The 13,365-nt window shown below is 41.9% G+C and overlaps 1 protein-coding gene across 5 annotated transcripts in view; it reads right to left on the bottom strand.

Annotated features, from left to right (window-relative positions):
• APTX (aprataxin) overlaps positions 1–12,625 on the bottom strand; it is a 95,893-nt gene extending 83,268 nt beyond the window's left edge. For 4 of the 5 annotated variants that reach the window (XR_004319113.1, XR_004319114.1, XM_032477572.1 and 1 more), the window contains exons 1-6: positions 12,271–12,625; positions 4,668–4,804; positions 3,278–3,324; positions 2,741–3,043; positions 2,071–2,130; positions 1,004–1,230 (exon numbers count right to left, since the gene is read on the bottom strand). Coding sequence is in view for 3 of the 5 variants with exons in the window: in XM_032477572.1 (XP_032333463.1) it covers positions 1,004–1,230; positions 2,071–2,130; positions 2,741–3,043; positions 3,278–3,324; positions 4,668–4,804; positions 12,271–12,272 (776 nt within the window). In the remaining 2 variants the exon portion in view is untranslated. The remainder of the gene's footprint in view (positions 1–1,003; positions 1,231–2,070; positions 2,131–2,740; positions 3,044–3,277; positions 3,325–4,667; positions 4,805–12,270) is intronic. The other variant, XM_032477571.1, reaches the window with a different exon arrangement.
• Between the last annotated feature and the right edge of the window lie 740 nt (positions 12,626–13,365).

Raw genomic sequence — 13,365 nt, 5'->3', positions numbered from 1 at the left:
CCATTAATATAATCATCATCATCATCATCATCACCATCATCATCATTAACAGAAATTCTGACACATGCTACAACATGGATGAACCTTGAAGACATTATCCTAAATGAAAAAAGCCAGCCACAAAATGACAGATACTGTATGTTTCCACTGGAATGAGGTATGAGGTACCTAAGGTAGTCAAATTCATAGAATCAGAAAGTGGAATGGTAATTGCCAGGGGTTGAGGGGATGGAGGAATGAGAGGTAGTCTGGGAAGATGAAAAAAATTCTAGAAATAGATGGTGGTGATGGCTGCACAACAGTGTGAATGCACTTAATGCCACTGAACTGTACACTTGAAAATAGTTAAAATGGTACATTTCATGTTACGTATATTTTACCACACACACAGAAAAACCCCAAGATTAAAAACTTCAAAATCTAATTAGTCTGCTTATCCTGTTACCTAGCTCAAAAGAACAGGAGATCTGCCTTACTTGCAATCTTTGAAAAGAATTGATCACCCCTTTCTGAATCCATCTTGGTATGTGCCAAAGGAAAACAAGCTCTACTTTTTTTTCTCATTTTATCTTAAATCTTAGATCTACTAAGCTGTCATGAAAGAAGTCAGTGATGCCTGTCTCCTTCAAAGCAATGGTCCTTAATCATTTAGGGGTTATAGATGCTTCTGAAAAATCTGATAAAAATCACTGACCAGTTTTTCTCCTGAGGGTAATGAAGCTGCTTCATCTAGTTCATAGGTTAGTCTCTCAAAGTTTATACTTTGAGAAGAACAAAGAACCGTATGTTATTGAATTATAAACAGAAGTAGGAACTTGTTCGCAAGTAGGAACTTGCGAACAAGTCAGGCAGAAGAGTCTACATTTCAGCCCACTTGCCTTGGCAACATCCCACCCTACTGCCCCTGGGCCTTGGGGCTATCAGCACACTCAGCAGACCCAGGGTAAATCCACGTGTCCACCCAGACAAAACCAAGATGGACCAGGACCCCCACAAGGCTTACCTCATGCTGGGAATGGCGTGGTAGCCCAGTCGGAATCGGAGTTTGCTAGAGCCAGCGAAGTCTGCAATCACCTTTTCCCCCACAGTGTGCATGTGTTTGAGGAGCTCAAGGTGTTCTCTGGTCACAGCCTTCAGACTGGAAATGGAGGCCCACGGTAAGACCAGCCAGTGGTGACGAGCCTTGGGGTATTTATCCTTAATCACCACCACCTGCTCATCTTTGTAAACCTAGCAGAGGGGCACAAAAGAAACAGGCAACTACTGCACATCTTACATGTGCCAGATGCTGTCACATTCATTAACTCACTTAATTCCCACCTCAATCTTGTGCTGAAGTCTTAGCATCCTAATTTTGACAGATGAGAGCACAGAGACTCAGGTAAGTTGAGAGTCTTGCACCCGGTCACACAGTTAGATACTAAGTGGGAAATCTAGAATTCCAACACAGATCTAGTTACTCCAGAGCCTGTGTTTTCTGTCACCACACTACACAGAACACACAGAAGAGGTACCGTACAAAACAGTTCCCGAGAACCTGACGTAAAATCCCTGCAGGCATAAACTCAAATGTTTCTCCACTCGGCAGACCACATCACATCACACACACACACACACACACACACACACGTGTGTGTGTGTTCCATGTAGCCCTATCAGATCTTGCCCCTTGTCACCCCAGGATGTAATTTAAGAACTCAGACTCCTCCCAGGATGATGCCTGACTAATAATCTCAGAGAAGCCCAATAACTTTAGTCATAATACATTATCTGATGCTCTGTTGAAAGGGACCACACTAAGGGGAACACAACTTCTCTTAACAGTACCCAGAAGTTTAGGAGGAATGAGGCAGAGGAAACATTTGTTAGAAAAACTTAGCTTCTCTCCAAACAATTCCAGTTGCTAAGTTACTGACAATGAGAAAAGCCACCTGATCTCACAAAATAACCCAATAAAATGAATCTCATTCAGACCAACTGATCTCCTTTGATTTCATTTGTAGTTATGAGCTCTGTGGAGTGATCATTTAAAACGTGAAATGTGTTTTAATACCCAAATTTTATTCTGACCTGCATTTTGGGGTCCTCCATTGAAATCTTCAAGCCTTGACTCCAGTGGCCCAATGATTTCTAAAACAAAAAATGGCAATGTAAATCACAAATGCTGATAGTTAAATTTTGCATTAGTTAATACTGTTATGTTAACAGAGTCCAACCAAACTTGGAAATAAGGTTAGTTTTTAAAAATTAAACTGTATCTCTTTACCTCAATCTTCTGCCTTTATAAACTATAAGCCATCTCCTTTCTCTTCCCATACTGAGAGCCCTATGTCTAGACAGAGCTTGGAAATGCCAGTGTGTGAACTGCATCTTCTTTACCCTCTCCCTTTCCATCAACAGCCTAAGTTCCCACTTTGACATCAGGATGTAAATCACATGACCTATGTATAGTGTTTCAATGTTCACCTTCTATAGGTATTCACATGACTGACCCATTTTAGTAGCTCAGTGTTAAAAACACTGCCATTATCGCCCTACCTTCAAGTGGCTTACCTTAGGAATTCAAGAGAAAAGTACATCAAAGGACATTCACCCAAGTGACTGGTGACACAAACAAGTGACTCTTTCATCACGGTTAATAATCCCTTATGCATCTGGGCTTTACAGCATACAAAACAATTAAGCAGTCATTACATCTCAGTTTAATCTCTACATCATCTATCAAGGTCACTACCCTCACCTTTTTGGTGGATTCATCTTTTTCTTTCTTTGGGGGCATAGAGCACTGGCTAGGGTTGCTCCCAGGTTCCAGTCCTGTACTGGGCTCAGCTTCCTGGGCAGCAGCCCTTTCTGCAGAATCACTGTTGCCTGACCTCCTTCTCTTCCTGTGTGGGTCCAGGACAGGGCTCTTTGCCTCTTCTTCAAACTCTATAATATATGGATAAAGTTCATTCACCATGTGGAGAATCTGGCCAGGCTGCAGCTTCATCTCTTGGTCCTTTCCAATTATGACTGAGTCAATGCTGGTGGGATTGACCCCTACCTATGGAATAATCAGAAAATAATTATAATGATAGCAATAACACCATTAGTACAGCAGCCACTGCTATGTTAACCACTTACTATGTGCCAAGCAGCATGCTTAATATTCACTTACTTTACTCTGTCACTTCTACACATGACAGAGAAGCCTTTACTGGCTGTCACAGACACTCCAAAGTCAATAGCATAAAAAAATCAAGTATAAAATGGAAATCCAAGTTACAAACAGACATACCTGCTTTACCTTGACATATCCTTTGTTACACTCGGCTTTCAACTGAACTGAAAGAGATTGAAAAAAGTTAAACTCAAATGCCACAAAGAATCAGGCACCTGCTCCTGTTCTCCTTACAACACAGTGAAGCCTCACTCCAGGAGGCAATCTGACAAGGGTTTCCTCAATGGCCTACAAGCAAAATCATGTTATTCAGGTGACTAGGGCTCCAAGTCCTCCCATAAAAAGCCCAACAGTGTACATACTCCCTTAGCTACTGCTAATACCTCTATTCAGCTTCACTGAATCCCTATAAGTCTTCCTATTCCAGAGCCCTTGGCCCACTCGGGATCACAGGCTCTGCAGTCAGGGAAAGGGGTCCACTTGTCTCACAAGCTCTTAGCTCAGGATTAAATCAGGCTTCCACTATTATATAAAACTTTCAGATGCCTTCAACAGAGAAAGAGGTAAAAGATACATTCCTGGAAGACTGAAGGTTAGCTGGCTTTGGGTAGGAAGAGTGGAGAGAATATCCTTTCTAGAAAGAGGACAGCAAGGACAGAACTGTCTGAGCATGTGTGGGAAGAAACAGCACTAAACACTCATGTTCAGATAAGTGAACAAAAAGTTTCTGGGCTAAAACAGGGAGCAAAGAGACACCACAGCTGCTCTCTGAGGACAGGCAGAGGACAGACTGACATACACATTCCTATAATTGTTGTTGCAACAAGGGGTATAGAGAGTAAGAAGCAGTATCTGCCTCTGTATCTTTGGCTTAGTCGGCTCAAGCATGGCTTTTTTTTTCCCATTTAGATTAACTCACATGGGAAAAATCATAATCACTGTTGCAAACTCCAAGCCTTGGGAAACCCTGCTACAGAGAACATACTGCAATCAGAGGCCCAGTAACAGGAACATGTCTGGAGTTTACAGGTAAAAAATGAAGTACATGGTAAAGCTTTTTCCTAAGGACTTTCATTTTATTAAATCCCAGGAAAGATATTTCAAGACCTGGATGCCACAGTCTTTTAAAGATACCACCCTCTTTGTGCGGCAACATGTAAAGGATGGAACCACTTCCCAGACGCGGTTTCAACCTGGAAATCCCAGAATTCAACTGTCTCACTGCCCAACGAGGACTCTCCCTGGGCAAAGCAGAGTGCAGGACTCAGTTCCACAACCCATAGTACAGTGTGGAACCTGCCGGCTCCCAATATTAGTGGAATATTAACCACTCTCACAGGGTGGAATCTGGTAGTGTTGGCTAAAAGAGCTCAGTTCCTGAGTTTTGTTTATGGCACATAGAAGGTTTTTTATCAAGAGCATCCAGGAAATACGCATCTTTGATTATCACTATCCTTATCACTGAGGAGCCGAACATGGTAATCTCCACATCCCCATGACTAGTTACCTTGCTGTCGAGAACATTTCTTGTCAGTGATCTTGGTCTCTGGACCACGCCCCACAATGACTGCTTTCAAATGTGGCAGTTTAATTCGCTGGTGCCGGTTGTCCTGTCTCACCAACCAGCACACCCGCATCATTACCCTGAGAGATGAAACACAAGAGAATCACTGGAAAAACCAACACAAGTCCTCCAGGGTCACACCCCAGGACCACCACACGTGCCATTTATCAGCTGTTCATCTTGAGGCAAGTGACTGCACCTCCCTAGTCTCAATTCCTCACCCATAAAAAGTGATAATGACAGGACTCATGAGGCTGTTGTGAGGATTAAATAAGATAATGTGAGTATTTACCTCTGTGCCTGAATCATGCTAAGCAATCAAATATTTGTTACATTTATTGAGACACTCTATGTTCTAGGTATTAGGCTACATGCTAAGGATCAAAGAATGATGAAACACCACCCCATCCTTCAGGGGTCTGGGGTACAGTGTGGCAGACAGACTCATGTACCAATTATTACAACGTAATGTGATAAGCACTATAAGGGAGTAACCAAATATGGCATTAGCCTAGGGAAAGGAATGACTGACTCTTGCAAGGAGTGTTAAAAAAGGCTTCATGAAGAAGGGATATTTATCCTGGGTTTTACAGGATGAGAAGGAGCTTGTCTGGCAGAGAACTAAGGACAGAAGAACAGAGGATGTTCTTCGGTCCAAAGGCATTCCTATGTGTATTAGGTTAACTGTCATAACATACTGATGTTAGAACAATACATTTTACTGCCATTGGCCAGAAGACTGTCATAAAAAATACACAAATCCGCAATTTCTAAAGCATGAATGCAGCATCTTTGTGCAATACACAGCCTGCATAACATGAGTGAAGGTGCTGGTGTTCTTCTGAAAAATATTCTTCACAGTCATGTAGAGTAGCAGTAGCAGAGAAAGAGAAGAAATTTGGGAGAGAGATGAGGCCTGACCAAAAGCAAAACAAAGGAGACGGAGAGAAAGAAGGGCCAGGAGAAATTGTGAAGGTAGACTTAACTACTGACTGTATTTGGGGAATGACAAGGGAGTAAAGGGAGATACCAACCAAGATTTCTAATTTGGAAATGCTCATTAACCAAAACGATGAATACACAAGGAGACAATTTGGAGATAAACAGCAGGTGGAGAAGGGATGATTTCAGACTGAAACACAATTAGATCAAGTTACGTGTAGAACATCCAAGAGTCATGCTGCGATATATGGGTATGAAACTCAAGAGAGAAATGGACTGAATGTGTATGTGTGTGTGTGTGTGTGTGTGTGTGTGTGTATTTTTGAGACTACAAAGAGCTTTCTTTGGGGTCTTAGGAATTACAATTCAGGAGACACAGTTTCAAGTAAAACCAAAAGTGTTTCATGGAAGAGAAAGAATCAGGGGCTTAGACAGGAAAAGCCACAAGGTTGTTAAAGCTGTCTTGTAAGAACTGACTGGCTCTGACGCAAGAAAGAAATATTTGTCCTTAACTGAATGTAGGTATTTGAGAGGCATCAACAAGTCATAGAAGAGTAAGGTTGAGATCACGCCGGGAGGCAGAGCAGGGAAGTGTGTGGGAGGGACAGGACCAGATCTTTGGGATGCCTCCCCAGACTCCAGAAGCTTACCAATGCTCGAGCCTGTAATACCCTCTCTTTGAGAAAGGACCCCTGCAGGCAAGGCAGCACTTAGCAGGCCCTCTGCAGAAGCTTTGTATCCAAAGGGGAGAGAAAAGAAACCAGATTTTTAAAAATTGTAGTTTAACTACCATCTGCAGAGACAGGATAACACAAGGCAGCGTGAGCAAATGAGTGCCAAGGTCTGAGCCGCACAGTGAGGAAAAATGACAGCTGTGTGTAGGCAGGCTGGAGTGGAGAAATCTAGAGTCAGATAATAGTCAGGAAGCTGTGACCATAATGTGGGCCAGAGAGAGGTCCAAAAAGTTAAGCAGGCTTTGTGCAAGAGCATGAAGAGTCAGCTGTAAATCTAAAATCCTAAACTCAGAGCCTCAAGTGATGATGGCTACAGGCAAATCCCACTTTTAAATGCTACGTGTTCAGAATGGTATCTGTTTGCACTTGCTGGAAACTGATGAATGAGCAGGTAATGGACTGAGGAGTATGGTTTTATTAAGCACTGGGAAATGAATCATGTGGTGACTGACTATTCACAGTAATAATAAAAGAAGCCTAAAGAGAGAACAGTTAGAAAGGAGGGAATATGATGGACAGCTGAGATCATGGCTGACTTTTGCAGGATAACAGGAACTACCCCTCATGCCCTACATAAACACACATTCACATGCTTCATTCCCCCTAAAGTTCTGAAGTTATGATGTTCCTATTTACTACTCCTTGAGAAGCTGAAGCAGTGACTACACGATGCTTACACAACTAACCTTAAGCAATGTCTTAGCCCATTTCAGCCACAGATTTCAACTTTTAGGAATGAAGCATTTTAGAATATGGGGAGTACATAAGGATGGATGTTTGTTCCTGAACCTTCAATATGATCCATCCAGTAAAAATCCATAAACTGCAAACTCTATGACTGCAGAAGTCAAGCCTGTTTTTGCTTCCACTATATCCTCAGCACTTACTACTTGGCATACAGCAAGAATATAATAAATATTTGCAAGTGAATGGCCAAATGATAATCCTATCCAGGTTCTCTTCCCTTCCTTCTCTCTCTCCCCTCCTCCAGGTCCTCTTCTTATGTGGGCGCTTTGCTACTCTGAGTAACTCCATCCTCACATCTATGTGGATAAACCCTAATTCTCTCTTTTCAGCCCCATACTTTTCATTCCAGAGTTGTGGGGATTGGTCAGAAAGAAATTCTGATTATTTCTTAAGGGACCCAAGTGATCTGACAGGCCACACAAGGCCAGAAATCTGATAACCTGGAACGTGCTGTCCAGTAGAATTTTTAGCGATGATGGAAGTGTTCTAAACACCAACAGATCCACCACGTGACAATCGAGCATTTGAAATGTAGCTGGTGCGACAGAGGAAATGAATTTCTTACTTAGTTTCTTTTAAATTTAACTTAAATTTAAAATTAAATAGCTACATGTGGCTGAAGGCTACCATAATGTCCAGCACAGACCCGGAAACTTGCCCAGCCCTGGTCAATTCCAAATCCCTCAGGTTTGAAGTTAACTTTCATACTCTAATCCCACAGAGGTTACTTATTTTGCCTCCCACTTCTTTTCATAGAACTAGTCCCATTTATCCATCCCTCTCTCTCCTCCCTTCTCCCAGACTCAAACACATGCACCCTCACACACACATACATCCTTCAGGAATGACGTACTGAATCAGGACTCCCAAATGAGTCATTCTTAATATGATCTCCTGGTACTGAATTATACACTTTTCTCCCTCCAAGAAAACCAAATCTTTCTCAACTTCCAAGTCCCACCTCCTCCCTGAGGCCTTCACTGAGCTGTCTTCTGTACATCTTGTTATTGGGTGTGGCTGATTTACCTTCTTTGAAAATTAAACATGGATGTAATCTCACTGGCCTACTGAGATTATAATCTCCTTGTAAACAGACTGCATCCATTCAGGAAATTCAGAGGAAAGGTCACTGGACCTTGCTGGTCTAGGCTTGGTCTGATCCTGTACTTCTGGGTCCCCTGGTGTTCAGCATACTTGTATCAAGTGCACACTATGTGCCAGGCACTTGCCAAATGTCTTACTTACATCATCTCATTTAATCTTCACAATAACTCTCACTCTAAGGAAAATTTAAGTCTTAGAGAAAATAAGTAACATATTCAAGTCACATAGCCAACATGTGCCAGAGCTAGAATTTGAATTACTCCAAAGAATGGGTTCTTACTCACTACATCATATACTTTCTGTCTTCACTCATTTGATCGTTTAAGCAAAATTACTGCATGCTTACCACGTGCCTTGTGCCACTCTGGTGCTGGGAATAAAGAGATATTACATCTCACTTACATGTATGATGCACGTATAACACATCAAACCTGCCTTCAAAAGGCTCAGAAAAACTCAAAACAATTGTAACATCCCTTACACCATACACAAAAATAAACTCAAAATGGATCAAAGACTTAAACATAAGACAAGATACAATAAACTTCCTAGAAGAAAATACAGGCAAAACATTATCTCACATACATCTCAAAAATGTTCTCCTAGGGCAGTCTACCCAAGCAATAGAAATAAAAACAAGAATAAACAAATGGGACCTAATGAAACTTACAAGCTTCTGCACAGCAAAGGAAACCAGAAGTAAAACAAAACAACAACCTACGGAATGGGAGAAAATTTTTGCAGATGAAACCAACAAAGGCTTGATCTCCAGAATATAAGCAGCTCATACAACTTAATAAGAAAACAAACAAACAACCCAATCCAAAAATGGGCAGAAGACCTAAACAAGCAATTCTCCAAGTGAAGACATACAAATGATCAATAGGCACATGAAAAAATGCTTAATATCACTAATTATCAGAGAAATGCAAATCAAAACTACAATGAGGTATCACCTCACACCAGTCAGAATGGCCATCATTCAAAAGTCCACAAAAGACAAATGCTGGAGAGGCTGTGGAGAAAAGGGAACCCTCCTACACTGCTGGTGGGAATGCAGTTTGGTGCAGCCACTGTGGAAAGCAGTATGGAGATTCCTCAAAAGACTAGGAACAGACTTACCATATAACCCAGTAAGCCTGCTCTTGGGCATCTATCCAGAAGGAACCCTACTTCAAAAAGACACCTGTACCCCAATGTTCATAGCAGCACTATTCACAATAGCCAAGACATAGAAACAGCCTAAATGTCCATCAACAGATGACTGGATAAAGAAGAGGTGGTCTATTTATACAATGGAATACTATTCAGCCATAAAAACCAACAACATAACACCATTTGCAGCAACATGGATGTTCCTGGAGAATGTCATTCTAAGTGAAGTAAGCCAGAAAGAGAAAGAAAAATACCATATGAGATCGCTCATATGTGGAATTAAAAAAAAAAAAAGAGCATAAATATAAAACAAAAACAGACTTATAGACATAGAATACAAACCTGTGGTTTCCAAGGTCGGAAGGGATAGACTGGGAGTTCAAAATTTGTAGATACCGACAGGAATGTGTAGAATAGATAAACAAGATTATACTGTATAGCACAGGGAACTATATACGGATCTTGTGGTAGCTCACAGCAAAAAAAAAAAAAAAAATGTGACAATGAATATATGTATGTTCATGTATAACTGAAAAATTGTGCTCTACACTGGAATTTGACACAACATTGTAAAATGACTATAATGCAATAAAAAATGTTAAAAAAAAATTTAACAAATGTGTAAAGTATAATAACTGGTGTATACAAAAGGTGTAAGGAAAGCACACTGCTGGAGTACCCAACCTAGACATGGAGGCAGGAGGTGTCAAGGAAGGTTTCCTATAAGAGGTGGGCCTAAAATGAGACCTATATATTAACTGGGTTAATTAAAAGTGGGCAGCCTAATTAGGTAAGAAGCAGGAAGTGGAGAAAGGAATCAGAGAGAAGATTCCAGTCAAAGAGAAGAGCAAGGGCAATGCACAAAGAAATAGCACAGTGCACATGAAGAAACAGTTCGGCGTTGCTGAAATCTAAAGTACGAGGCAAAAAGGAGGCTGGAGATGCAGGCAGGTCCAGAAGGAGCAGAGCCCTGGGGGACCAGCTGAGAAGCTCAAACTTTAGAAGTTCTAATGGATTTTGCAACTTAGTAAACAGTAAATATTTGCTGAATAAATGAGAGAAAAGGTTGGATGATTGAACAGACAGATCTTTAAACATTATTAAGCAGGACTCTGACTCAGTCAGATTTGTTTCAAAGATCATTTGGGGCAAGGGGATAGGTAGTGTGAAGAGCAGATACATGGGGAACAGGACTAGAGCAGGAGAAACCAGTTAGAAGGCCATCATACTCTAGATGAAAAATGATAAATTCTAAAGTAGGACAATAATAGGGACAGAAAAAAGAGCACAGATTTGAGAAATATTTAGAGGACAAAATCAACAGGATTTAGTGATGGATGTGCTAAGATAAAGTTCAGGGAAGATGGCATTTGAAGAGTCTCTGGGACTTGCAGGCAGAGCTGCCCAGCAGGGTAGCCAAAGGGGAGCATGAAATTCAGAAGAGGTCTAAGATGACACTTCAGTTTGGGAGCGTGTAGGAGGGAGTCAGCTGATGTTTTCACTCAGGCAGGGTGTACAAAATGAAGAGCAGTGGGCCAAAGTTACAAACCTTGGAAACACCCAAGATTTTAAGAGAGGAGAAAAGGCTACCCACAGGAGAAAAGATCTGAGAGAGAGGCACATTGAGAAATAGCTAGAATGTAAAGTGTTTTCTCCTTACAGGAAATCACTGTGTCTTGTTCATCTCCATATCACAATAAATGTTTGTTGAATAAATCAGCTGGGTGTATTGTCCTGGAAAACAAAAGGAGTAGGGAGTGAGAGGTATCATCAAGTTTCAAAAGCAGTAAAGGTATCCAGTAATGATTGAAGAATGTCTATGTGGTTTGATAATCAATTGCTGGTGACTACAAGGTAAAATTTCAGGGGAATAAGAAATCTGAAAGCTGGACTGCAGAAGGGAACGGGAGGTGGGGAGTTGGAGACAAAAGTCAGAATACTCTTTTTAAAAAGTATGGATAGAAGGGGAGAGAGGTACTGGATGAGAGCCAAAGGAAGATGTATCACCAGGAAATTTTTCTTTCTTTCTGGCTTGTGGGAGGGAGGAAGGATTCTGAAAAACCTTACCTTGTTTATAAATGATTGGGAGACACAGGGGCAGAAAAGACAAAAGAAAGCAAAGTCTCATGAGTGAAAATATAAAAGAAAGGTCAGAAGCAAAGATAAAGGAATTTGCTTTGATCAGAGGAGACAGCTCATCCTTTGATTCTGAAGGAAAAGTAAAGCTGGGTATAAATCTAGATGACTTTGTGAAGAGAGAAAGTAGGGGCAGAAACCCGAGAGAAAGCACATCTGATGACCTTAATTTTCTCCATAAAATAATAGATAACAGAGTTTGGTGTTTGAGAACTTAATAACAACAGTTGAAGAAAATCAATATAAAATAGTGAATAATACCCAGCTTCTGAAGTCCAACTGCTCAAAGTTCAAATCTTGCCTCTACTCACTGTGTGACTTGAGGTCAGTTATTTAACCTAAGTCTTTATTTCTTCAGCTGTAAAACGATATTAATTATTGCTCTACACTACATGGTTGTCACAAGGGCTAAATTAATACGTAAAAAGCTCGGTGTTTGCCAAAATGTAACCATTCAACACTATTATCACTCTCGTTAACAGTGAAGGTAAAATGAAAGCATGGGTGAAGGAAATGTAAAAAGATCATCTCACAGCACTGTGCAATCAAAGAGAAAAGGCAAACCTGTTTCGTCTGCCCAGACGAATAGTGTCTCAAGTGTTTTCGTGACGCCCAATATAAATCAAATTCCCAAAAGGCACCAAACCTGGACCACATTAATTCCATACGGAAATTATATCCCTGCTTTGTTGAACCGCTATTACTGGTCTGCAGCAGCAAAGTCTTACATCTTCTGGTCTTCCTATAAGGCCTGTTGAGGACGCTGTAAATGGCTCTCAAGTTCCTCTCACGGGGCATTTCTGGAGGAAACAATGTCCTTCCTGAAAAGCTGAGCAGCCTCCTTGGGTTGGGCAGTGCCCATTTCCTATTCTGCCTGTGTTCCGACCAAGCTAGGTACACGGGGAGACGGGGGCGAGGAGCACTCATGTGAACGAACGCGAAGTGGGGCGAAGACCAACGTGAACGCCGCCAAGACCCCGCAGGAGAGAAATGAAAGCGGAGAACCCTGGAGCCTAAGAATGGAACGCTAGCTGTGGGGGAAAGCAGTGAGAGCGTTATTCAAAGCACATCACCCAGGGGTAAACAGAGGACCCAGGCAAAGGCCCCCACTCAAGGATTTCAATCCAGGCACACAAGAGGCAGGCCGACAACTGCCTTACCTCGAAACCGCAGAAAGGACAGGTTCACGTTACTTCTCCGTGCCGCACCACTTCCGGCGCTGCGGAATGACGTAGCGACTCAGGCTAGAGAGCAACCGCTGACGTCACCAAGCGCTTGTCGGAAGAGTGGTTGAGAGGGTCTCGGCCAATGCCCGGATCGGGAAGCCCCAGCCCTAATTGGTCCGTACTGGACCAGGATCCAAATTTGGATCCTGGCAGTTGTCCCGGTGCGGACGGGCTCTCTCAGTATCTTTCTACTCGAGAGCTGCTGCCCTGTTACCACCTTTTAGCAGCTATCCCCGCGGCGGCCGTTTCTAGGCAGCAGTACAGCCTCTTGACATTCCCTTCGTAAGCAGCTCACTACCTTGAAGGCCATCTTTACCTGCTTGTAGCATTGTTTTCCCTCATCCTTTCAAAGCTACAATCTGCTTTCTCTTTTTTCTAGGGTAAAAGAGTGGAAACGGGAAAACCTGCTAAGATTTTTTTTAATGCTGTCTTCACTAAATGAAATGGCTGAAGAGCAATCAGGGAGGAGAGAGGCAGGATGTTGGGATGAGCAGTGTTTACTGATTTTTTTTGGCAATTCTAGGATGTTCCCCAAGAGGCACGTGCTGCAATTATTCTAAGGCATTTTGGTATATGGAAAAATTCCTATCTCATTTG

Source organism: Camelus ferus, chromosome 4, assembly GCF_009834535.1.
Source record: "Camelus ferus isolate YT-003-E chromosome 4, BCGSAC_Cfer_1.0, whole genome shotgun sequence".
In the NCBI taxonomy this organism is placed as follows: Eukaryota; Metazoa; Chordata; class Mammalia; order Artiodactyla; family Camelidae; genus Camelus; species Camelus ferus.
This window is presented reverse-complemented; position numbering and strand designations above follow the sequence as displayed.